This window comes from Scheffersomyces stipitis, chromosome 7, assembly GCF_000209165.1.
Source record: "Scheffersomyces stipitis CBS 6054 chromosome 7, complete sequence".
In the NCBI taxonomy this organism is placed as follows: domain Eukaryota; kingdom Fungi; phylum Ascomycota; class Pichiomycetes; order Serinales; family Debaryomycetaceae; genus Scheffersomyces; species Scheffersomyces stipitis.
In genome coordinates this window covers 817,602-844,152 of record NC_009047.1, presented here as the reverse complement: position 1 = coordinate 844,152, position 26,551 = coordinate 817,602, and the positions used below count along the sequence as shown (strand labels likewise).

General features: G+C 40.6%; 8 protein-coding genes across 8 annotated transcripts; 4 read left to right on the top strand and 4 right to left on the bottom strand. All coding sequences in view use genetic code 12, as the record gives it.

Moving 5' to 3' along the window:
• Positions 1–92: 92 nt before the first annotated feature.
• On the bottom strand, positions 93–1,541 carry KRE6 (Beta-glucan synthesis-associated protein; the record flags this gene model as incomplete). The annotated part of the gene is made up of 1 exon (XM_001386135.1): positions 93–1,541. A coding segment is annotated over one exon (1,449 nt), but the record flags the coding sequence as incomplete, so codon positions are not given.
• Positions 1,542–2,908: 1,367 nt separating this feature from the next.
• On the bottom strand, positions 2,909–4,254 carry PICST_85298 (predicted protein). The gene has a single exon (XM_001386134.1). It carries the CDS (start codon positions 4,024–4,026, stop codon positions 3,124–3,126), a length of 903 nt encoding a protein of 300 aa, XP_001386171.2. The 5' UTR covers positions 4,027–4,254; the 3' UTR covers positions 2,909–3,123.
• A 1,874-nt stretch (positions 4,255–6,128) lies between these two features.
• PICST_33511 (predicted protein) lies at positions 6,129–7,079 on the top strand (the record flags this gene model as incomplete). Its single annotated transcript, XM_001386315.1, has 1 exon — positions 6,129–7,079. One exon carries the CDS (start codon positions 6,129–6,131, stop codon positions 7,077–7,079), a length of 951 nt encoding a protein of 316 aa, XP_001386352.2.
• A 131-nt stretch (positions 7,080–7,210) lies between these two features.
• BUD2 (GTPase-activating protein) lies at positions 7,211–11,005 on the bottom strand. The gene is made up of 4 exons (XM_001386133.1): positions 10,653–11,005; positions 7,996–10,586; positions 7,630–7,938; positions 7,211–7,584 (listed from the first exon to the last, which is right to left on the bottom strand). Exons 1-4 carry the CDS (start codon positions 10,954–10,956, stop codon positions 7,291–7,293), a joined length of 3,498 nt encoding a protein of 1,165 aa, XP_001386170.2. The 5' UTR covers positions 10,957–11,005; the 3' UTR covers positions 7,211–7,290.
• A 1,756-nt stretch (positions 11,006–12,761) lies between these two features.
• On the top strand, positions 12,762–16,549 carry PICST_73544 (hypothetical protein; the record flags this gene model as incomplete). The annotated part of the gene is made up of 1 exon (XM_021359334.1): positions 12,762–16,549. One exon carries the CDS (start codon positions 13,065–13,067, stop codon positions 16,128–16,130), a length of 3,066 nt encoding a protein of 1,021 aa, XP_021215008.1.
• A 1,679-nt stretch (positions 16,550–18,228) lies between these two features.
• Positions 18,229–19,605, top strand: PICST_33508 (predicted protein; the record flags this gene model as incomplete). The annotated part of the gene is made up of 1 exon (XM_001386314.1): positions 18,229–19,605. One exon carries the CDS (start codon positions 18,229–18,231, stop codon positions 19,603–19,605), a length of 1,377 nt encoding a protein of 458 aa, XP_001386351.2.
• Positions 19,606–20,394: 789 nt separating this feature from the next.
• PICST_63283 (predicted protein) lies at positions 20,395–22,326 on the top strand (the record flags this gene model as incomplete). Its single annotated transcript, XM_001386313.1, has 1 exon — positions 20,395–22,326. A coding segment is annotated over one exon (1,932 nt), but the record flags the coding sequence as incomplete, so codon positions are not given.
• A 2,212-nt stretch (positions 22,327–24,538) lies between these two features.
• On the bottom strand, positions 24,539–26,133 carry PICST_68364 (predicted protein; the record flags this gene model as incomplete). Its single annotated transcript, XM_001386132.1, has 2 exons — positions 24,539–25,922; positions 25,985–26,133. 2 exons carry the CDS (start codon positions 26,131–26,133, stop codon positions 24,539–24,541), a joined length of 1,533 nt encoding a protein of 510 aa, XP_001386169.1.
• Positions 26,134–26,551: the final 418 nt, after the last annotated feature.

Sequence of the window (26,551 nt, the reverse complement as noted above, 5' to 3'; positions counted from 1 at the left end):
ATTTAATCTTTAACCACTGTTTGAATAGAATTTCTTGACATTTAGTTACATTTTTTTGTATTGAAATGAACTTTTACGCTGTCTATATTCTATTACTTAATTGGCGCAAGGCATCCATGCATAAAGCTGTTTCGAGGAGTTTTATACCCAGCCTGTTCCCAACTGGTGAAATTAACGTTCAGATAGGCAGCAATATGCGAATTGATATAATCAACAGTTGGATAATCTGGTGGATCGCAAGTCATTTCTTCTTCACCTTCACGTTGGTATATTCTAATATAGTCTATTTCAAGTGTAGCAGGATAGTCTAGAGATGCAAAGTCAATAGTTTGCCAAGTAGGTGATAACCCCAAGTTGAAAATTAATGACATTGGTTCCCTGGTTATCTGTCTCCAACCAACATTTCCCGCTGGATGCAATGAATCTCCATATACTCCAAAAGTCTTTTCGTCTGCAACAAAGAACTGAATGTAACTGTCTCTTTCTTCTGTCTTTTCACTTCTATATTCAAATCCGTAAGTCTGGAAATGGGTGTGGTTCTGTAAACTCTGGCTATAGTTAGAACGGTTTCTCAAACTCTCGAACCATTCCAGATTGAGCACAGTGGTGGAAGCAATCGACTCCTGTTGTGGGGTACCAGTGTCAGCTTTCATGGAAGTATGGTTGTAGTTTTCAATAGTCAAGAAGTCGTAGTCTGGTCTCCACCAGGGATCAAATGGCGCAACCTGTAATGTCTGTGCACCAAGAGCCCAATCATCATAGCCAGCATGGGTTCCTTCTATTATATCAATTTCAGGTGCCCCTCTGCCAACTCCAAGATTGGGATGGTCTTGTCCAAGACAGGTACACTTGCTTAACCGCTGTCCCGGTAAGTATGATATTCCATCCGGCGAAGACTGATTGGGCGTAATTCCATAGTCGCATTCGTCATATGTATATGGCCATACTCCATCAGTTGTGGCCATATATCCTGGCCTAGCTAAATTTCCCAAGGACCACACTGCTGGCCAAAGACCTTTTGATTGTGAGTAAGAAGGCATTCGTAAGCTGACTTCAACCATTGCATTCTTGTTGAAACAGAGTTTGTTCCATGATTGCAACATAGCTGAAATATAGTCCAAACCATTTGTTTGGTAAGCATCTATAGTGATCCTCAAGCTTCCGTTTATAGTTTCGGCCATATGAGGTGTATAGTATTCCAAGTCATTGGTGGCTGCATAGTGAAGATCGACAGCAGTGAAGAATTGGTCGTCCCCTTCATGGAAAGTTCTTCCTTCAACATTAAACTCATCAGAGAAAACCAATTTCCAGGGTTCATTATCATGGAAGCTGTTTTTGGTATGAGCTTCCTTTGGCGTGTCAAGGTCAATCAAAGATGTACGAATGGCTGAAAGGGTTGGATATTTATAGTAAGACAACACTTCGTATACTTCAGGTTCAAGAGGCTTATAGTAGCTTCTAGCTGTCATTATCACATATCCAATAGAGCCAAAGACAATAATAGAAATAAGAGCAATAACTGCCAAAAATTGCCCCAAGTTGAAATTCCTATAGTATACCACCGGATTGAAGTAGTCCAGAAAATTGTTGAACACCTTTGGCGGAGTAGGAAACTGATCATCAATGTTTTTGAGCTCTTCGTCAGTTAGTATACTTTCTTTGAGATCAATGTATGCTATAGGGTTCAGCAACAGTTGTATATCTGACTTTTCTGTGATTCCTATTATCGATGAGTTTGACGTTATCTCGGAAGAAGTTGTAGGAAAAAGGGTTTGTTGAGCAACTTTAGAAGAAGAGATTGATTGAGAGGTGTTGGATGTGGTCCAGTTGGTAGCAATACTGTTGGAAACAGAATGAAAGTAATATGATGGATTTTCCATTTCCGATAGATGCGTTGAATTTCTAAGGAAATACCTAGAGGAATCACTTGCCTTATTGGCAATGCTGAAGTCGGAGCTACTTTGGACTATTCTGTCATCATTCTTCCAGAAATTGGTATGACACTTCTTGGAATCGTAGAGATGGGCGCCGCTGGAGCAGGTTGAGATACTTGGCAAGAGGTTTTTACTGGATTGTGAGCTGGAGTAATCAAAATTGTATTGAATACTGTTTGATGGAACATAGTCTACAGTTGAACCAACTATGTCAACTGCTGGTCTAAAATTTATTTCTAAAGCCGAACTGGTTCTAGACGATGAAGACAACTCGGTGGAAGGTTTGCTATTTGCTTCTATTTGCTTAACCGTAATGTTGCAACCATTTTCTTCTTTTTCAGACATTTTTCGCAGTAATTGTGAAAGGAAGATGATGGAGAAGAGTAATGTTATTGCAAAAGAGCGTAGAGATATACCAAGATGAACACTTGTATATTTATATATATATGATCTTCACAATAGCCTAGATTCAAAGAAACCTGAAACAAGGATAAAAAAATAATCTGAAAGTTTTCAGTTGTGTTGGTGGGCATGTTGGACTTCCCGAATATGGTTGCAACTTTTTTCCTTCTACGAACGCTACAGAAAAGCGGGAAATCGAGATAATCGCAACAAATTAGAAATGACAAGAACATTAAAAGAGCATGAGGTTGGCTATATACTGCTTGGTAGAGAAGAAGATGACTGATTTGTTAGTTTGCTAGGGTATGGTTTCATTTTCATGTTCTTATCAGCTGATAATGTATTCTTTTGCATCTATTGGCTAAATAGCAAAAGCTGCTGGATTATGCATTTTGGCACATTGAGCCGCACAGTTCCAGCTATCGCCACATGCTTGTGCAAAAATGGAACCTAGCTTTTGAAATTAGGAATTTGCATCTGAGTAAGAGTGCACGATTTCAATATGAGAGCTTCTAGAAGAACATGGGCCCAAAGTAACAATATTAGAACACTTAAATACTACAAGCATTAGCCTAAAGATAACCTTATATATTAAATGTATAAAAACGCAGAAGCTGCACTAACCCAAAACTACAAAAAAAGCGGTAAGCTGTGGTACAAAGATGTGATGAATAGCAGCTGAAGCAATGGAGCAAAAACAATAATATGAACCGAGCGTGCTAAAGAAGGCTGTGGAATTATCCTTTGAGCAAATACGTTTGTACGGGAGCAATGAGATTAGGAGCACTTAGAGAGGAAACGATCTAGGAGCTTCGCCTTCTGGTCCGATGTATTGTGTATCTCTCCATGGACCTTCATCGTTCAAGTATAACTCTTGTTCGACTGCGGTGGAGTTTCCACCAAATTTCTTTGGCAAGTTTTCTGGAGGAATCTGCTTCAACAATTCCTTCAGGTATGATGATCCAAGGATGAAGATCTTGGACACGGTGACTGGGTCCAAAAATGGCTTGAACAACTTGAAAACAGTAGAAAAGCCAAATGGGGCATTGATGAGATAAAATTTACCCATTCTTTCTGGGTAGTAGTCCTGTCCAATAACAGAGGCTTCTCTGACGTAACCCAAAACCTGGTAGGCAGTGGACAACGAGATCCCTTTCAAGTCCATAATAGTACAAGAAGTTTCGATCAAGACTCCGGCCTTTCTGGAACAAGCAGGCAATCTGTAATGAGTCATGGACTCGTATTCCCAAGCCAAGTTCTTCAACATTCTTTCTTGGGTAGTGATCTTCAACATTTCTGGCAAGTTGACTTTGCCCAATTCTTCATAATACACTGGTCTGCCGTCCTTGTCTGTCTTGTGGTAGTACTGTGGATACATGGAGGCCACAAGCGGCTTTTCCGTGTAGTGGAAGTCTTCCAAGATGGTGTTGGTACCGAAGTCTTTTCTCCATTTCTCGCAGTTGACGAACATGAGCTTGGCTTTGGCGACATCAAACTTACGGGCTCTCAAGAATCGTAACAAGGACGCATCGTCCAAACGGTCAACAAAGCCCAATTCGGTCAATTCCTTACGAAACTGTTCGAGTTGTTGTTTCTGTTCTTCGGTCAAGTTGGAAGTGTATCCGGTGATTTCGGAAGGCGCATTGACTTGCGGATACGATGCGAGGATATCTTGCTCAGACACCGTCATTTTGTCTATAAGGAAAAGTTGAATGGAAAGCTGGGAAAGAGGAGAAAGCTGAGAGCTGAAAAGCTGAACGGATGGAAAAAAAGCTCAAGATTGGCCTGAGGCTGGAAAAAGTAGGAAATGGAAAGGAGAATGCCGCAGAGTGCCGGGATTAAGCGGAGCGGTGCTGGAGTCTATGAGGGTCCGGAGGGATCGCTTTGGATGCTGGCTAGAGGTAAACAGACAATTGTTTGCACCAGACAGAAAGAGACACGACAGAGAAAAAAGAAGTGTCGATTCGCAGACTTGATAGGAGAGTTGAATTGTTGATGTCTGTCTGGTACAAAAAGAAATTCGACGAGGAGTGTAAATAGAGCAAGAAATACGAGTGCGGATAACCGTGAGGAAGGCAAGAGGCAAGAAGAGAGTGCCAGTGCGAATAGAGAAAGACGAGAGAATAAGAGTGGCAGAAGTAATTCATTCGCGGCCGAAAGCTGCCGGCAGCTGCTGAAAGCTACTGGGTCATAGGATTTGGTGGCAAGGAAGAGACCAAGCAAGTTTTCACTACTCTATAGAACTGTAGAATCCACAGAATCCGCTAAAATCCACTAAAGAATTCACTAAAGAATTCAGTGTACAATTCACTAAAGAATTCAGTGTACAATTCACGGTAGAATTCACTGCAGAATTCACTGCAGAATTCACTGTAGAATCCGCCGTAGATTTATATCCTACAGGTGTGTTCTATCCGTATCTACGGCTGTATTACAGTACAATACATTTATCAACAAACAGTTCGTAGACATATTCTCTTTGTTTTCTCCTACTTCATCCCTTTTCTTCTTAATCCGTCCTCCACCTTTTCGACATTCTCTTCTGTTCTCTACTTTTCAGTTCTCAACTTGACCACATCCTCCTCTCCTTCCTCCCTGCTTCTACTCTCCTATCTGAACTGTCTTCCCCCTTCTACTCCCACTAGCACGTGAGCGCTGCCAACGTGTTGCACAAGACTTCACTACAGGGCACGACACGATTCTACAGTGGGATCTGTAATTCAGTTCTGTACACTCTGCTTCTCGTCTATGCTTCTTTCTTCCACGAAGTGGCTGTGTGCTCAGCCGAAGTACAGGAAGAGCACATGATCACATTAGCTGCTGAAACGACATGCTGCTCTAGACCAGACAGCCAGTTGGCGCAGGCTGTTTCTCCCTTGAAACTAAACTTCCCCAACGTTATGTGTCACTATTTATCCGTGTTGATGGAAAATCAGGTACAGGATCCCGGATAAGTAGCTTCCGAGGCTAGGGACCTCGGATTGCAAGTCCACAAATACCTAAAGTTGTCTCCGTCTGCTGGCTACTATTCATTAAGAGACCCAAAAAAGAGCTACGCAAGTACATAAACCCAGAGTATTCCATTCACTCTAGTCTAAACAGAATTTGAATACTTCTTCAGTGATTACTACAGCTACTTCCCTACAGTATTCCACAGTGAAAACCGGTGGATAAATACTAGTTACTCTCTGTTATCATATACCACGTGATACAGATAATTTGACAGGAAACCTGTATATTGAGACCGGTTTTCTTCTTTTAGATTTGGATTAATGGACTTGTATTAATCACTAAAGAACTATTTAATTCTGTTTAAACTAGAATGAATTTCATGGGGTTTATGTAGTCATCTTGCCCTACAACTTTGGGTGCTTCATGGAGTTTTGTCCAGCAAATAGCAAGAATTCTCTTTGAGCATTTATTACTTCCAATCCGAGGCTGATACCCGGAATCTTGTATCTTATTTTCTTATCATAATTTGATGGAAACTAAGATTCAGGATCTCTGGAAATATGGTTTCCGAGGTTGGCAGCCTCGGATTGGCGTACGTAAATGCCCATGAGAATTGTTGGTATTCACTGGCCATAACAACACTCCACAACATTAGAGGGGTAAAATGAGGTTACAAGGATATATAAACCCCAGAGAATTCCTTCTAGTTTGTACTGATTTTGTATAGGTCTTCAGTGATTAATACAAGTCCATATTCATTAATTCAAAACTCCGGTCAACAAGACCAACGAAAGTGTAGCAGCTTTGTGACTCGATTTTAACCAAAAATTCAATTATACGATGGTTACTCTTAACGATTTAAGTACAAACAAGCATTCGAAGAAGTCGAAAAAGATGACAAAAGATGAAAAAATGGTGGACGCTACTGATGCTGGTAATGGATCGGATTACTGCTCAGATTCAGAGTCATGGCTGGAGACTGAAGAAGAAGAACTGCTGGATGATGATGACAATGAATTAATCGAAAGAAAAAGTGTACGACATTTGGTAAGCACCGAAATGATTGTCCATAAGGAGAAACTTAAGAATTTGCCAGATTTGGACTGTAGTCCGAGAACTATTAGCAAATATAAGATGGTACTTGATGGAATATTCGACAGATTTCCAACATTTAAAAAGACTGTTCTTAATGACTTCAATATTGATTCAATCAAGGATGTCACAATGCTATTGGTTGCTTACAATAAAGAAAGTACAATATTCTTCTACAGATATTTGGCCGATTCAATCGAACGCATATTGATGACGAAAACTAGAGATATCCGTAATGAATTGGGAAGACCTACTTTGAAAGAAATAAACCAATACATTGAAGATCATTATGATGCTTCAGAAGAAATCATTAATTATTTCAAAGGATTTAGAAAAAATCGAAAGGTTCTTAAATCATCTGAACGCGAACGTAATATTGAACGGTTAATATCAACAACCGATAAACATATTGTCCTGTTCTTCAGAACGTTGGAGCCTCATTATTTCCATGAATACGCATTGTTTATCGACTATAGTAGTGAAGATAATGTAGAAGTCTTGGGTCGACAATTGAATGAACAATTCCAGGCATATAGAAAGGACCCTTCCAAAGGTGCGGCAAGTATGGAGCAAACTTACATCAAAATGCGCGATTACGCTGCATTCACGGAGCCATCTAAAGTCAACATCAATAAAACGAAAAAGAAGAGTAATCAACACGGTTTCAGGAAGAATCAAAGTGCAGAGTCTATTAACTGAAGGTTTAGGAAATATTCAAACCACATGCAGATAATTTCGCAACCATTAACATCAACAACACTGTCTCATCCGGGACTACGACACGATCATACACACTATCTCAAGGACAACTACTTAAGCCTCCTGTATTTCATAAATATCGATCGTACATTCGTGCTCTAATCAGTCTAGTTTACGTAATCATATACAATAATAATACACTACTCTATATCTAATTCTTTCGCAACCACCGTCTGATCGAGCTTCTGGCACCGTTCCGGAGGGCACTGCCCAAGCTGTTGTTGGTGAATGACGTCGAAATCGATGCCAGAGTAGAAACCACCGAGGCGTTACGCACATGAGAAGCACGCAGCTCGGTGGAAAACTTCAACTTCAAGCTGGAGAGCGCATTTTGTTCTACCACCTTTCTGTAGTTGTGGTTGTAGGGCAAGTCCTTGTCGAGATACACTAAACAGGCACGTGAGACATCCAAGTAGCACCGGGAAAGAATGTCGTTGGTAAATGACTCCCAGAGCAAGTATTCAGCGTCATCAGTATTCTTAAGAACTACGGGATCGGGGTTGTTCTGATTGGGCAAGAGGTTATTAGGAAACTCAAAGTTCTCAAGAACAGTCTCCAACTGATGGACTTTGGCGGTGATCTTGGTACTTTGCTTTTGCAAGTCTCGCAACGTGATGTTGGACGTGATGAACGAAAAGATATTTTCGTTGCCCCTACGTAAAGACTTGCTGAATCCTTCAGTTTCATTAACAGCCGCCAGATCCAAGAACTCGTTCTTCTCAAACTCTAGTGTGCCGATTTGATACTCATCCTTTGCACCGTTTCCGTTTTTTTCACCATTGGGTTCTGGGCCATTTTCCTGTTGGTGACGGAAGTTCTGCAAATTCTGATTGTTGGCTGAAGTAGTTGTGATAACAGAGTCAGCGGATTCGTTGTTGCCGGCACTAGTAGCGAAGAGACTTACAGGACTCGTGATTGCAGACAGATTGCCAAATCTATTGAAATCAAGTAAATGTATCAACTCCGTCAATCTCAAGTACTTATCTATCAAGTAAGGAGTTGTAGGCAATTCATTGGATGTCGAATCGTTACCGAGTCCCAAGTCAAATCTCTTGACATCATGGCTCAAGTCCAAGATCTTTTCATTGAAGTCATTCTTTCTTCCTGTAATCTTGTCGAAATAATCATAGATTTCTTTACGATGCTTTTTGAGGAACTTGTTCATTCTAAGTAAGTGAGGCTCCTTATGTTTCGTGAACTCTTGTCTGTTAGCAAAGTTTAACAATATCTTGGCAATTAGAGTTAACGTTCTTTGTGTGGTACCCGATTGGTGATTCTTGGTCAAGTAGAACAATTTAGGATTCAAAATGGCGGGACAGAAAAAACGAAGGAAGATAAAGGCACTTAAGCAGTTCAACGGAGTTGTCTTGTCGTCGGGATCACATGCCAATTCAACCTTGGTTCTAAAATTCTTGAGCTGGATCTTAATCTGTGCTGGCAAATCGTTGGACGTAATGTAGATCTTGTGCCATACTTCTTCCACGTAGTCATATAAGTTTTCGAAGTTATCTTCTAACATCTTGTTGACATTCTTTTCTCTTTCTTCTTCATCAACGACTTCATCTTCAGAGTCTGACGTGAATTCCGAGTCAGAATCTGAGTCATCAATTTCCTTTCCCTGCCTTAACTTCTTTTCTTGTAAACTGACATATCTGGGATCGAGCTCACAGTTCTTCTTTTCCATGCTGATCTTGGTGAAAAAGCCAGCAAGTGCCTTTTCCAAGTATTCTTGTCCGATTCTCAAATTGTATCTCTCTAAAGACTTGGAAAAGATGGAAGAACCTCTAAATAAAGTATTAAATGCATTGTTCGATGCCGAAGTCTGCGCTTCTTTATGATCGCTATTCTTCTTCTTGTAGAGTTTTCTGGTGAGAATGTCAACATTCACCAACTCAGCTTCCATAAGAGCTTTGAACCACTGGTCTTCGACGCCTAGACTCTGGAATATGTCCAACATCATCAAACTAACGTCTTCAAAGTCCGACGTGGGCACATTCACATTACAGTAATGGATGAGATCTTTCATCGGAGCATTTCCTAACATGCTTTCCAAACTTCTGAAGTAGGGTGGAGGGAGGATATGGTGTTCCTTTAAATTAACATGCAACAAAAGTTTCCCAATAGGGAGGTTGGAAGCATCGTAGATGGAAAGCCTGACAATCTCGTTGTTATTGTAGAAAGAAATGGTGTTGTTTTGAGAAGAAGTGCCTGCTGCAGAATAGCCATTCACATCAATGACATTACCGGAATTAGTACCGGTCATAACAGTAGAGCTGGATTTGACTTTCTTGGTTAAGATATCTGGCGTTACATAGACCGTACCTATGAGTTTATCTGCAGCCAGATAGGAATCGTTATAGGCACATTTCTTAATGAGTATATGGATCATTTGTGTGGAGATAGGGAGATCTGTCGAGAACTCTTCCTTCCAGAAGGGGTTATTAGTATGGTTTACGATTGCAGTTCTGGACCAGGGATATCCCCACATCCTAACCTCGGCATATATTTTTCCATCTGGATCTTCATGTTTTTCATGATGCCTTGCATGCTGCCTCTCAAAGTTTTCGAACTTGGCTTCAATTATGTCAATGGTGATTTTCTTTGAGACTCTAAAGTTTTCTCTCGTAAAATCAGTAAGAGGAGGAGGATGTGTGATGTCGAATTCACCTTTCTTGAGCACTAACTGCTTGGGCTGGAAGTAGTACGAGCCTATGTATTCACGTTTGGCAAAGTAGTTTAGGCCCACAAACCAGTCCTCCAAGTCAATGTGGAGCGGGAACTCTATTAGTATTCTTTGGTTATTTTGCACCATTTTCCCGTCGCGAGTCAAGAAAGACGTCACGAGCTGATCGGTAGACAACGAGCTGGTAGTCTTGATGACATTGTTGAATCGTAACTCCTTGAGCTGACCTATGAACAACACGTTGGAGTTATCGAAAATTGAGTTGTGAATTTCTCTGATTTCCGATGACATGATGGATTTGACGTCGATGGTATATAGAAGCGTTCCGTCAAGTTCACTCAAGAAGTTGAGCGATCCATTCGACTTAAGGGCCCCTATAGCGTAGAACCAGCCTTCGTGAACATGATCTACGCCTCCGTTTGCGTTTCCATTGCCGTCTACACTTACAAAGTCAGCAGCTGTCAGTTCTGCCTTCGGCTGGTAAACTGGAGCTTTAGGACCAGAAACTATGGTCAAGTTCTTGGATCGAGAGGGTATTGGACCAAAGATCTTAAAACGACACACCAAGAGTTCGTGGGGGACCAGTGTAGCCGACGTCGAGTATTCGACCTTATTCTCGCAGTACCATTTCTTGACGAGGCCCTGCGGTTTGAAATTCTGCCATACAATCAAAGAAGAGAGCAACTGGCCAAAATTGTTCTTGGAAAGAACTCGGATGTAGAGCCTGTCGTTTTCGTATGTCTTGATGAAGACGACCGGAGGCTCTTCATTGACGGGATAACCGTTGCTCGTATGGTGCTGATTGGCTCCGGGCGCCTGAATGCTGTTACGTTTGTCCATGGGTGACACGGACGCTCTGTTGAGTCTACGTGGTTGAAGGGTTTGGTGGTGCTGTTGGCTAGAAGCCAAGCTGGAAAAGATCTGGACGTGGCATGACTGCAACGACTGCAAAAGCAAGTAGTGGGAGTCGTTTTCGTCCGAAGAGTAGAGCTGGCCCTGTTCTGTGATCGAAAGAGTATGCAGATGTATCCAATTAATAGAATCGGTGGACACAAGAAAGTTTTTCCCTTCAAAAAGACCCTTATCTCGGGAGATGATTTTGTGGAAGGGCGATTGGTACTTCCGGGAGACCATCAGGGAGAAGCAGAGTTAGGGATGGAAATGGCCAAACTGTATGTCGAGAGAGGCGAAAAGAAGGCTGTTGTAAGAAGAGCAAGAGGTATCTTTAAAGGTAGAGAACTAGAAAAGTTTGTTTAGATAGTTTGTTTATTATGTGGGTGCTTTTTGTTAGCGAGCAGGTGCAGGTTCGCGCTAAGAAAAACGCACGCTAGTCAGAGCTGCGGGTAAGAACGAATAGTCAGGGGGCTGGTTACGGTGAGAGTTGGGACAGTTGACGAGAGATAGTCGAGTACAAACAATATAATTACGAGAAATAGCTTAAATTCGTTTCCGTACGGTCAAACTCTTTGTATGGAATGTATTTCAGTGTAAATTGATATTTGAAAATTGCATTTGTATGTTTGAAAATACTGTAGCTTAAGATTAAAGTTGCAGAATTAATAGTAACTAAAATAATGTGTTGGAAGTAGAAATATTATGGCTTTATAGTGTCTAACAGACCTTTAAAGCTTATTTGATTTTCCCCTTGTGCGGTTTGCTTTCGTTGTCCGGTGAATTTGGTATGCTGTCTCCACATCACGGGAATTTCACTGGTCTTCTGTGCAAATGTAGGCCGATGAGTTTTCGCTCGCCTCTTGTAAATCGTTGTTTCATCTCGCCGATTTCGCTGGCTATTCTCTGCATTTACTCAAATTATCGTCGCACTCGGTTCGCTAAACTGCCGGCCATTGTTGGCTGGCTACTGCCATTATTCGGTATCTGCTGTCCCTACCGGCTGGGCAGCTGACAATTTCGAATGCTGGCCAGATCGCTAGGCAGGTGATAATCCCCAGTCTAGATGGTTTCGCACTCAGGGTCCCCACACTCTGGTTTTGGATAACTTGACAGTGGGGTTTCTACATGTTGACGAGACCTGATATTGCAAGTTTCAACGGTGTATGTTAATGCTATTGTCCTTATCGTAACTGCCACCAAACCCTCATAGCAAATCCACCAAGAAAATATTTGTCGTACGATGTCAAATGGGTTTTAGTGTAAGATCTTGGGGAGCATCGAAAAGGTACCCCGTTTAAGCACAGTTGTTTCGTCGTCATTAAGAACGGCAATTTGAAACATGCCACAAACCAGACTTATGACACAACCTCTTCGAAAGCCTTCCATATAACAGCATTGGGTGACGATCTTAGCTCTTTTAGGAAGTCGACAACTGACCTGATATTTAATTCAAATGCTTACATAACTTGGTTGCTCGTTTTAGACGTACATATACATACATTAGCATGTGGAAACAATAGAATTGCTGAAAAATATTTGAGCGTGCAAACTATTTTTGCTAACCGTACTTTAGCAACTGCTGTAGCTGAAGCTAACAGCGTCTTCCACCTTCACTAAAATTTAAAGCCCTCGGACTTTAACCTCAACACCACAACCAAGTTCTTGGGTGGGTCCCACGGCCAGGAGAGGAGCTGCCTCGAAAGGGGATGCACGAATTGATTCTGCCAATCCTCCGAAGAATAGCAAATCGGGACGCCCTTTCTTGATCTCACAAAACCGACACAGCAGTTTCTCACAGAACCGCGGTCTCCAATTTGCAGCCGTTCAAGCACGATATGGCACCCTGTCGAAATTTGCTTGCTAACAGCTGGGACACCATCTCATCGATTAGTTGACCAGCTATGTCACGTGCACATGACTCCTGAGATATGCTGTATTTGCCATAGTAGAAAATCCTGCACAGACAGTATCTTTTTCAACATCAAAAATTTTCGATAGCGGTAGGGAATTGTTGATTTGGATTCTGTTATGACAAAAGCTACAAGGGCATAGAACAGTTGTAGTCTTTTTCGGTATTAATCTTTCTGAATAGAGAAGTTACACTTGTCCCATCCAGTTTTGAAAAAGCCTTTGTGCATGCATTCAATGGACTTTTCTACCCAAGTTTTTACAGCTTGAATTTCACTTACAAATCAAGAAACAAGGACAGACAGATCTGCTCCTGACATCCAGAAAGCGCATTAACCCTGACATATCTCAGCTGGAGATCACATAAGCTAGAGATCTGAAGAAATTTGCATAGTTTTTGTCGTTTTGACATCTTTCTGCTTTAGACAATTTCATCAAAGATGAGCCACTTTCTATTCCATGGTGCCGACGCGGACACCAAAGAGGAGGATCCTATCTACGGCCACGAGCTGGAAGATGATGCCTTTGGCTCTGTAAGTCGTGAATCCACGATCGAATTTCCAACCCAAGATTTGGAATCCTATGACGGTGATGACGAGCTCCAACGTAGACTCGAGGAGTTGATCGACGACGCCGATGATGCCCAATTGGCATTGGATGCTGCTGAATACAGCCACACAAATTTACCAGAACATGCTTGTGCTTATTGTGGAGTTCATTCTACACATTCCGTAGTAAAATGTAACACTTGTAATAAGTGGTTCTGCAATTCCAAATCAAACGGAAACAGTTCCCATATCGTAACTCATTTGGTCATGTCCAGACACAACCAGGTCTCTTTACATGAAGATTCAGATCTTGGAGATACAACCTTGGAATGCTACAACTGTGGCAACAAGAATGTTTTTATATTGGGATTTGTTAGTGCTAAGCAAGAATCTGTAGTAGTAATCTTGTGTCGTTTGCCATGTGCCCAATCCAAAGATGTTAACTGGGATACTTCGCATTGGCAATCATTGATAGAGGACCGGCAATTTTTAACATGGGTAGCAGCAGTACCAAGTGAGGAGGAGTTGGTAAATGCCAAGCTCATTACTCCAAATCAGATTTCCAAGTTGGAAGCACAGTGGAGATTGAACAGAGACACAACCATCGACGACATCGAAAATAATAATGACGAACAAGAAGAAGTTTTGCCTATTTTGATGAGGTACAACGACGCTTTCCAGTACCAACGGTCCTTTGCACCATTAGTAAAATTAGAGGCCGATTATGATATGAACTTAAAGGAATCTCAGGCTTTGGAACACATCCAAGTCAAATGGGCTCTTGGTTTAAATAACAGGCATTTGACTTCATTCACGTTATCCACATATGAAAGTAACGATTTGAAAGTTGCTGTTGGAGACGAAATTATTTTGCGTTACACCGGAGCTCACGATGAAAAATGGGAAGGAAGAGGATTTATTGTTCGGCTTCCGAACGCTCATCAGGAAGAATTTACCTTAGAATTAAATGCTGCTAAAACAGCTCCACCTACACATTTATCCACTGATTTCACGGCTGAATTTGTGTGGAAGGGTACTTCTTACGAAAGAATGCAAGATGCCATGAAGCTATTTGCAGTTGATGAAGAGTCTGTGTCAGGTTATATTTACCACAAATTGTTGGGGCATGAAGTAGAACCAGTTGAATTTGATGTAAAACTACCACAGCGATTTTCTCACCCAAATTTAACAGAACTTAATGTTTCTCAAATTAATGCAGTTAGATCGGTATTACAAAGGCCACTTTCATTAATCCAGGGACCTCCTGGAACTGGTAAAACAGTCACATCAGCCACGATTATTTACCATTTGACGAAATTGAATAAAGAAAAAATCTTAGTTTGCGCTCCGTCAAATGTCGCTGTCGACCATCTTGCAGAAAAATTAGATTCTTTAGGGTTGAAAGTTCTTAGACTTACAGCAAGATCCAGAGAAGATGTCGAAAGTTCAGTTAGCCACTTGTCTCTTCACAATTTGGTCAACAGAACGGCGAAGGGTGAATTAAAAAAATTACTTCGTTTACGTAACGAGTTGGGAGAGTTATCTCTTAGCGATTCCAAATCTCTTATCAGACTTATTCGTACTTCAGAATCAAAAATCTTAGCACAATGTGATGTTGTGTGCTGTACTTGTGTTGGTGCAGCAGACAGGAGACTATCCAATATCAAATTCAGAACAGTTTTAATCGATGAGAGCACTCAAGCATCAGAGCCAGAGGTATTAATTCCAATTGTCAAAGGTGCCAAACAGGTAATTTTGGTTGGAGATCATCAACAATTGGGCCCAGTCATTTTAGATAAAAAGGCTGGCGATGCTGGTTTACGTCAGTCACTCTTTGAAAGATTGGTGATTTTAGGTCATGTTCCAATTAGATTGGAAGTCCAATACAGAATGAATCCATGTCTTTCTGAATTTCCTAGTAACATCTTTTACGAGGGTTCTTTGCAAAACGGTGTGACCAGTGCACAAAGAAGAATAGAATCGTCTACTTTCCCATGGCCAGTATACGATAGTCCAATGATGTTCTGGGCTAATTATGGCCGTGAAGAAATTAGTGGAAGTGGCAATTCATACTTGAACAGAGTTGAAGCTATGAATGTGGAAAAAATAATCACTAGATTATTTAAGGATGGAGTTAAGGCAGAACAAATCGGTGTCATTACACCTTACGAGGGCCAAAGAGCATATCTTGTTCTGTACATGTCAATTAACAGTACATTAGCTGAATTTAAAGAACAATACCTTGAGGTTGAAGTCACCAGTGTGGATGCTTTCCAAGGTCGTGAAAAGGATTATATTATTTTGAGTTGTGTTCGTGCAAACAGCAGTCACCAAATTGGTTTCTTGAGCGACCCTAGACGACTCAATGTTGCATTGACCAGAGCAAAATACGGTTTGGTAGTTTTAGGTAACCCAAGAGCTTTATGCCGCAATCGTTTATGGAATCAATTATTAATCCACTTCAGAGAAAAGGGTTGTTTGGTGGATGGCCCATTAGATAATTTGCAATTGTCAATGGTACAATTGAATTCCAATAACACGAGACCTGGACTTCCACAACAAAACCAACCAAGAAGAAAATTCGCTCAAGAGTCTACAATTGCACCCAGCTCTACAGAATTTGATTCTGCCAGTATTGTATCTTATGATCCAGGATCTACAATCAACGGCAAGTCAGAAACTTCTCGTGCTAGCAGGTGGCCTACCCTCGGCCATAACAAGCAAGAAAATGTTTATGACGCTTCTTCTAACCCCATACATGCTAATTTTTTCAGCAAGTTGAACAAATTAAATTCCACATATGAGGGGAGATATAACAATAAGCTTGAGGCGCCTGGATCTAGCACCGCATCATGGCAACAATTTCAGTCGAGACTCCAAGAAAGTGACAGCCACAATAATATCGAAGATGATATTCGGTCTGTGACGAGTTCATTTGCGGCAGGATTAAACTTTTGAGCGGCAATATCAGTCCATCCTGCATCACTTTTGACTCACCGGCCGACAGGTACGGTGATCTTAGATCACCAGGAAACATTTCTGTGTCAGTATTTCGAGGGAGCCCCTGGTACCTGACAAGGAAAAGGGCTTGTATTTTCCACGGTTTTGGGAAGTTAATATTTACGGTCCTAGAAGACAGTTTTGACACGCCGTAAAAATATGTACAATGCAATTCGAATTGTTCCTACTTAAAAATAGGCAAAATAGATGATAAAATTATTTAGGTTTCAATTGTCTATTTGACTCTGGCATGGAGAACACACAGGAGGCACCAATCTCCCGATAGCCGGATAGTAGGCAGCACGTTCATAACTGTAGTTACGCAAGTAGAGGAGATCCTCCCGCAGATTGGGTCTGAACATGCATGAAGATTTATTATTTGGCACATGTAGTACAAGACCGTAATCCTATGCATATTACTGTACAAGAGCACTTTGGCGTTAGGAAAACACCTCATGAACCTCGAGCCTAAGTTAGAAGGGGAAAAGCCTTAATTCCAACTACAGATTGGAAAGCCGTATGGAAGACAATCTGTGCCTCATGCACGAGGAGGAGATAGCAAAAGCAATTGTCAATTAAAACAATTTAATTAATTTGTTGAAGATGATCTGTCGGAATGGATGACAACGTTTACAGATTCTGAAAGTTGGACGAGAAAAAGGACTCGAAGCATCCATAGCGAAATCTACATGATTAAATAAAGCTACACAGAGCTGGTAAATTGGACATTATTAGTTGGGGGAGTTAGACCTGATTTAGGAAGACGTACTTGGTAGACTAATATATGAGTGCAGAAGCTGTCACCATTTGATGTATTTTGCGCTAGAATATTCTCATGCTTCGTTTGCGTGCTATTAGAACATGCCGCAAAATCAGGCGACCCCGTAGAGTATGGTTTCGGGTTTAAAATGTGCCGAAAAGGTGAACTTGACTAACGAAAATACGGAATATTTTCCAACTCGACATGCCATCTTGTCGTTTATAGTGGATAATTTGGGCGGAGAATCAGGATATTTTGCGACCCTAAAAGTCCTTATTGTTGTAGCCCGTTTCTGCACAGAAAAGTAGACGGGAATCGTACTAGCACAAGCTTATGATGTAATTGTTTTCTTAGTGTTCGAGATAATACGTAGGTACAGATGCAAAGAAACAATTACTGGCATGATGGGTCACTCTTAATAAACAAAGTTAGTTCTACTAGTCCCGCATTAACCTTCTCAACCGCCTAGCTCGTAAATGAATTCGAAGAATACTGAATTTGCACTATGAATTATTTTGAATTATTTAGAATTATTTTTGGTTTTGAATATTGTCAAATAGCAGCCAGAGGTAGCATTAAAATTGTTTGATAGCTAATAAACGAGCTAGATAGCCAGCTGAAAGCAACTTAGGCTGTGCTGTGTGGTGCGTCTATGGCTCATCGCAGGTGATTAAAGTGAAAAATGCCGTTGCGGATTAACCGATGTAACATAAAATCAAGTGTCTGTCATGGAGGCCAGAGACGTTCAGGTGTTACAATACAAGTCGACCCTGACAGCATGAGAATCAGCAGGATTTATTTTTTTTTGGTTCCAAAATCCGCAAGCCATATCGCGAAACTGTACAACTGTTCCGTCATTGTGCTTTTGGGGCGTTTGACTTGAGATGTTTTCTGGTTATGATTCCGCAATTATTTTTTTGTACGTGCTTTCCAGGACAGTACTGCCATAGAAGTAGAAGATCCTTTACTACTCCTGTATTCTTTTATCATAGGGTAAGGGTAAGATATTAATTGACTCGTAGTGTCTTTTTTTTTCGATCTGTCCTTTTGACTTAAGTGAAATTTGATATTGTCCATCAGGCCATTTTTTTGCAGATACTCCCCTAAGAGGGAACACTCGCTACCACAATACCGACTGCATTTTTCAGGCTCGCTTTTTTTCAGGCCCGCTACAAAAAAGACCCTTAATCCAGATTTCCTTTACTCTTTTTGCTAACGTAGACATCTCTGTCGTCGTTGATTCTGCCACCGCCGTTGTTGATACTGCTGCTGCCCTATATGCCGAAGACACTGACAATGTCTAACACTACGTCTATAGCCATGCCGCATGATCCCCAGCCTCCTACAGCAGCTACTCCATCTACAATTTCCACATCGCTGGCCATCGCTCCTCCTCACACTGGACCTTCGGTGCTCCACTCTCGGAGCATTAAGCACCAGTGGTCTGGAGCTGCGAGCTTGTTGAATCCATTGCCCGCTGACGATGTTCGTAGTGGGTCTGAAACTGTAGAAACTGCTGTATCTGTAGTACAAGCTGATGCTCACAGCGCCGGATCGATAGAGGCTGTAGCTGCTGCACGCTCGCTAGAAGCACAAGAGGTTGCCCAAGCTGTTGAGTCTGTAGATGCTGAAACAGTTGATATCAACGGCGAAAGCTACGGTCCCGACGAGCAAGATTCTTCGTCGTCTTCACCTTCTAATTCTACCAACTTCCTCTTGGGAGCGAAGAATGCCCACCGCACAAAGTTGACCACACACGACATCAGACTAATTCTATACTTCATTGTCCAAATTAAACCATTTAAGTATGTGGGTGATCGCTCACTTTCCCAGACGAAGAAGTGGGAGTTGATTCAGCAGAAGTTTGCAAGCCACAAACATCTGGATCATGAGAAGGATAGGAAAAACGACGACTCGCCCGTAGTAGTTCCCACCGTAAGAACGCTTCAAAGACAGTTGGCTACTGCCATCCGTAAGGCTAGTATCAGACGTCACGAACGCAAGCAGGCTGGCATAATTGACTCGAGCCCTAGCAGGTCTCAGGATGACGAATACTATTTGTTTAAGCATATTTCAGCAGACAGTTCGCTAACAGAATTAGAAGCAGCATTACTTGACCTCAATGATCTTAGCGATAAATTGAAGACTGGCAAATTAGCGAACACCTCTCACCTCTTCCAGGGAAGCATGGATACAGAGGTGCAACGAGGTGTCACCAATTTGACAAGTATGACTTCGTCGTTGAGAGCCCTTATTGACTCTACTAATTCCGCCAATGGAGCGATTGATACTCGCCTAACTTCTACGTTGCGGGAGTTGTCAGATATCAAGGATGACATTGGAGCTTTGTATGCCAACGACAGATACAGTTATTCTAGTATTTCTCAGTCTATGCAAGCATTTGATGACTTCTTGGCTAAGTCAGCAGACTTCCAGAGTCAAGTAATTAACGAAAATCATTCCTTGTTCCTCGAGCTCGACAAGTTGATCAAGAATCACTATGACAAGTTAGAGGCAATTAACAAAAACTATGCCGACTACAGGGACGAAGTGAGCGAAAAGATTGTATCGCTTCTCGCTGACAAAATCCAACATTCCACGGAGGTTAAGAAAGACGTCCAAGATCGTATCCTTTCCAAATTGACTTCGTTAAGGGACACCGTAAGGAGGTGACATCGCGATAGTATATTCCGCTTAAAAACTGGAATACTGGTGTTGCAACTTTGTTGATATCATTTTATATTTACTTGAAGTCATATCTACTTACTACTGTCGTGTTAAATCTAGTGTATGAAGGGCATACACTACTTTTTATTCTTGCCCACCTTGGCTCTTTCTGTTGCATATTGACGTCTATCACCCCCACATGGACAAACGTCTTGACTCTAGGTCTGTATTAATTCTCTGTGTATATCTACGTTCTTCTTCATTTTCATTGCAATCAACCGTTCCCGTACCATTTTGTGGTGCTATAAAAGAGATTGGCCATAGACCATTTGACTCTATCTAAACTCCAAAAAGTTCTGTTCATTGATTACTGTGTGGCTTATTTATTTTCATCTTTGTTCAACATAGTCACTTTGCTGGGATTTCTCTATTTGTCTATATTTATACATATTTGTACTACTAAATTCTTGCTGTTGTAGATGAATCTAAGGATTTACCCATCCATGAAATGCTGATATTTGTCCAAAAATATGTCGCTAAAATATGCTTGCGACATTGAGCACCTATAAGAGAGCATAGCGCTTATGGGTGCAAATTTGATTGTACACCAGCAATTCTTCATTGACTAACAAAATCAAGATAGAACACTCCCTCGTAGTTATAATGAAGATCAATTACATTTCCAGCGCTTCAGTAGTACTTACTGCATTTTTGTTAGAACAAATTGCAGGATATCCAGCCAAAAATTTCAAGTCCAGTAATATACAACCAGACTGGTCGAATATGAATCATTTGATGAGCGATGAGGAACTAATTAAGAGAGCGGTAAATGAGTTTCATAGTGTTGACGCCGTTAACGATATTGACGAATGTGCTAGATGTAAAACTCGTCTACAAATTGGAAAATTTCTAGCCTTAACTCGTCCAGATTTGGTTCCACAAATTTTCTCGATTTGGTGTCTTGAGTCTGGGTTTGACGAAACAGAATGCCACATGAATTATGGATTTCATACTGAAGAATATTCATCTACTGGGACAGATTTCACAAAAGTTTTGCTGCTCATGAACCCAGAAGGTATCGATGGAGATTATTTCTGCTATTTTCATGATTCTCAATGTCATGTTCTTCCTGAATCACCAACCTTGGACTTGGAGAAACTCTGGCCACCGAAACCGAAGTTGTACGAAGCTCCTGAAAATAGCGGCAATACCTTTAACGTGTTGCACATTAGTGATGTCAACATCCAACTAGATTATAAACTCTTATCAGAAGCCAACTGTTCGCAAACCGTATGTTGCTCGCCTATGAGCAGAAATTTAGTTCCAACTCCTCCAGAATATGACTACAGTCTAATTCATGACCCGGCGGTTGGGTTATCATTTTATTCCAGTAGTTACTCAAAAGGTCATTTTGAAAAAGGTCAGTATATTGACCAGTACAGTCCAAAGGAGCCTGCTTGGTTACCAGCTCATGAATTTGGCAGTTATAATTGCGAGACACCTCCGTTGTTGTTCAACAATTCCTTGGGAGTGATCAGAGATTTTCATCAAAATCACTTGAACTTCGAGTTCGCTTTATTTACTGGAGGAGTAGTTGGTCACTCTGATAGAATCTTCGTAGACAAAGAAAGTGTTTTGGAAGCTCAGGAGTTTGTCTACCGTAATATTCAACTGTACCTTCCACAGGTTCCTGTTTTTCCGGCCATCGGTGTTCGAGATGGGTTTCCTATGAATCAATTGCCTCAGAATGAATTAACAGAATCATATTTATACCAATGCAATTTTGACTTTCTTGCTGATTTATGGCAAGAACTCGGTTGGTTGGATTTGGAATCTGCTAAAGAAGTCAGATATAACCATTTCGGTTATTCGTTAGTAACTGACAGAGGCTTAAAGATTATTTCCTTGAACTCCAATGTATGGAACCAAAAGAATTTATATTCCTTTTGGGATGTGCTTGCCTTTGACAAATCAGGAATTTGGGAATTTTTAATAAATGAATTACTTGACAGTGAACTCAATGAACAAAGAGTATGGATTATTGCACATTTGCCAACCAGCCAACAGTCATTGCCTATACCTTCAAAAATCTTTACTGAAATAGTGCACCGGTTCTCTCCAAAAGTAATTGCGGCAATCTTCTTTGGACATAGTCAAAAGGAACTGTTCGAGCTACTCTACGCTGGGGATGGCTGTGATGAAAAGAAGTTGGAAAATGCAATTAATTTTGCAATTACTGCTCCTTCCATAAGCCCATTTTCGGGAGTGAATCCTGCCTGGAAATATTACTCTGTTGACGAAAATTCATTCAACATTGTAAATTCATTTACATACTTCACAAAATTGAACGAGACATTTGTAAATGGAGGTGCTGAGCCTGTCTGGGAGTTCGGGTTTTCGGCTAGAGATGCCTATGACCCTGAGCAGCAATGGCCAATGGAAAGAAGTCTTGACACAGAATGGTGGCACCATGTAAGTGAAAAGATTCGGGATATGCCTGAAATTGACCAATTATACAATAAATTCGAATTTAGAAGTTCTCCATTTGCAACTCCGAATACTTCTGAAGATTGTGAAGAGTCGACAAACTACTGTAAGGTTACTAGTTTCACATTAGAAGACAGAAAACAATGTATGTTGACAGAAGACCAGGATAATTATATTTGTCCCAGAAAGAGTATTGATTTTCGTCCCCATATCAGACCCTACGATCCTATTGAATACATTGGGACAATTGAAGTATCTGAGTCTGCATCTGAAGATGAAAAATATCACAGAAAATCAGATGAATCTCAAGAAACAATTCAAGATTCTGCAACTTCCGGCGGAGACGGTGAAGCTGAAAACGTCAGACCCCAAATCAATAAATCAGGATCTCTTCGTGATATCATCCTTCACAAGAAGAAAATATTGGAAGTAGAGCTAGCAAAATAAGTTATTTCAAAATTTATCGTCATATTAAATCATGTAGATCAAAAATAGCCTATCAATCCCCTAACTTCAAAGTTTCCAAATCCACATGTTCTGCAATTTTATGAGAAGAAAGTTGATGAAGTACATATCTAGAACATATCTAGTACATATCTAGATTACTAAAAGGTTCCCAAACTATATCCTTTTAAGGTCCTTGTACAATAGTATGATCTTGTGGTTAAAAGTATCATTGAATACCCCCGAAAGTTTTCTTGTAAATTGACTGTGAAGTACTAAATCTCAACAAAAGAATTTCCTGAATGCCAAGTATGTACCAGAAGATCTCTAGAACTGGAATTGACGTGGTCTATTGGTATTCACCTGGTTGTGTCTACAGGACTGTGATTATCCTTTGAGCGTCATGGATTTACCTTGGAGTTAATTTGGCTCACTTTGTTTCCAGACCCTAATGCTTATTTTGCGAATGAGGTTCATTTCCGTCTTGGAATTCGACGATCCAACATATTTCAAAAGGAAACAATACTAGTTCAGTCAAGCCCAAGGTATTTGAGCAGTGTTTGAGATTATCAAAATCTTATTCTCTCAAAATAATAAATGTGACTTCAAGGGCTGAATATCTTAAACTTGCACTTTCATCTCAATGGAGATACAATAGACTACCAAAATAGGCATCTCTATAAGGTTAAACATACCTATATCCAAGGTATTATTGCACGTACATTCTCGATAGGGATTCTAGCTCGGCAATTTGCCCCAGAAAGTGAAAATTACCCATTAGGTACAGCATTACCACAGGAATTTCAATTTTAGCATTTGCACCTCAGTCTCCTGGAATTTAACCAAATATGGAGATACCGTAAGTTTATTGCCCAAACAAACCTCTGTTTCCCAAATTGTCCTACTTTCCTCTTTGCCGGAACACATTTGCTTTTTTAGGCTCCGTCTTCTTCATGGGGTAATGAGATCATATGCATCTGGATGGTTGCAACAAAGAACTGTATATAGAAAGACAGTATAGGAAATGTGGGGTTGCTGATTTTTACCCCGACATGAAAATTAATCAATTTATCATGAAGATGCAGTTCACCGAAGTACTGTCAGTAAGTTCAGGAGATAATTGAGGAGTTGCAAAGTTATTTTCTACAATGTGCAATATGCGAAGTCTTAGGTAAATTGTGTCTTATTGTAAATGTCTAAAGTATTCCCATACTGTTAATTATATCCAATACTAATTGGAAGTTTTGGCTGTAAATGTCGAAAGTAGCCAAAGGTTTAAATAGTTAAGAAATCAAAATGTGTGCTTCCAAAGGTGTTTTTGAAAAAGTATAATTGAACCGAAAGATTAAAAATATTGAGAACCGAAACCCAAAACGGGAAAATAATAAACGTGATGACCGAAAAATAATGTCAGATATCAAATGTGGTAGTGCGAAAATTCCGTTAATAAAGTGTCCAAAAAATATGGGGTAAAATACCGAAAATTAGAATAACCGAGGACGATTATGATTGCGAAAGGAGAACTATCAAGTATGAAGAATATGATAGTGAAGTTGATGAAGAAGGGGAAAATCCATGTGTAATCGAAATAATGAAATTTGTGAAACCGAAATTGAAGTAGTAAAAGAAGTTGAACCGAAAAGAAGATTTTAACCGAAAGTATTTGATATCTAGGTGATGCGAAATGTTGAAATCGAAAGAAGTTTGATGAACCGAAATAAGTGTAATGTAGCTGACCGAAATGGGTACCGAAAATAAGGATGGAATACCGAAAGTTTGAAAAGGTGGAATACCGAAAGCTTGAAAAGGTAGAATACCGAAATTTTAAATATTGGGGAATAAGTTAATAGCAATGTGGTTCGAAATATGTTCAAGTGAACAACCAACATGACTGGCGAAAGTAGGCGTGATTGTAGTGGGAATGGGTATCATAGGGACTAGTGTACAACCGAAATAATGAAAGGGTAACCGAAAGAAGTTAATAAATAGTATACATCACCGTAGCAATTTACATTGCAAATCCAGAGAAGACAAAGTCATCAGCTCTTGGAATTAAGTATTGGTCAATGCCGCAGTTAGAAAGTAAGTTTGGATCCAAACCCTTAGACTTAGCGAAATAGTCGTCTTCATCAGAGTAGTCAGATACTGGAGAATAAGTATCGTACTTTCCAGACTTCATAGAAAGAGCGTCATCAGTAGACAACTCTTCGTATGGCAATTCGATGGAGATTTGTTCGTTAAGCATCATGAAGTCTTCCAAGCCAACTGTGGACTTGATAGACGATTGTTGTGATTGAGTTTGTTCTTGCTTTGGTGTGGTTGGAATGCTGACTGCAGCAGCATTCTCGACCTCCTTCTTGCTAGCACTGTTCTTCTTAATTGGCTCTGAAACTGTGTGTCTGTGTCTTATTTGCTGCTTGGATTTGTTAGGTCCTGTATAAGTCTTGAACTGAAATTGTCCGCTAGCTCTTCTCTTAGCAGAAGAACCAACATCTCCAGTAGACTTGGATCTCTTGTTGGAGTTGGCAATTTTAGTTTCGATTTCCACAGGCTCCTCAGGAGAAGATTGTGGTGATATTATGTTCTTTTGCATCTCTTGCTGTTGTTGCAATTGCTGTTGTAACAACTGGATCTGCTGATACTGCTGCAACATAGCCTGTTGGTAACCAAATAATTGTTCAGTCAAGGTCTTCTGGTTAGCCTGCTGTTGTGGCGACATTTGTACAGTTTGCTGCTGCTTCATCACCTGAGGCTGGTCCCAGTTCATGCTTCCCATGTTCATGATTCCCAATCCGTACGAATCCACTGGGGCCGAACGAGGAACCATTGAGACCTGTGGCTGAACCTGCATATATGCCGAAAGAGCTGATTCCAAAATTTCACTGTTGTTGAAGCTGGAGAATAAGGAATCGTCTTCTGAGCTTATGGAGTTGTTGAATGACTCGTTCAATGGAGCCATTTCCAAGCCAGCTTTGGAAACAGTAGAGTTTATGGTATCATTGTTTGTGGTGTAGTCGAGTTTAATGTTGGCGTCGTTAATAGACAATGTAGGAGATGGTAATTGGGTATTCACTAAGGTTGGAGAACTGGTAGTAGAGTATTCTCCACTAGAAGCTTCCGAGTCCTCGGTCTTCACTGGTGACAAGTCCACAAAGACAAAGTCCTTGGGCTTTCCTGGCTTGTTCTTGGGTCTTCTCAAAGGAGGTCTTCTCATTGAGAACTTGCCGGCTGCTGCAGCAATCTTCAACGAGTTGTTCAAGCACTCAAGCGAGGAGTCGGTTTGGGTATCATTAGCGTCGTTAGTAGAGGTGTGAGAGCCATGGCTTCCAGAGACAGTTCTCTTCACCCTCCACAATTTCTTACCATTAGCTGGTGGTAAGACCATGTTGTGTCTGAGTAATGTTAGTATATAGACGGTGCAATGATAGTGTTATGCAAGGGTGATATGACATACGGTTTATGTTCCATTGTATTAAAGAAGAAGATTCTTGGGTATCCTGGGGTTGGTAAGATCTTTTCCTTTAATGGGTATAAACTGGACTCTTGTTCTGCAAAATCTGAACTTTGACTTAAGTTGGAAAAAACAGGGAAAATCAAAGACATTATATAAATTTTGGGATCCCCCGTTCGGAGGCAAATGGAATTGGTGGTGCCAGTAGTGAAAAGTTAACAATATCCATATATTGCAAAAAAAACTGGAGGGGTATAGGTACAAATCATCGGCATAATAGGCAATTAACCGTGCATAATGTATAACGACTATGTAGGTAATTAATATTCAAATAGGAAATATCAAATTAAAAATACCGCTGCAACTATAAACCACAAGTCTAATGCATTGTCAGCCTGTGGGACTGACAACAATTAACCATGGACGAGAGGCCGCTGCTAAAAGAAAAACAATTAGTTGCAAATGAAATAGGGCCCTCAGTTAAGAAATTAGTAAATAAAAAGAGTGCGCATAGAAAATATCGGAAATATTAATTAGAATTTTGATGCAGTCTGTGAGTGAAACAATCAG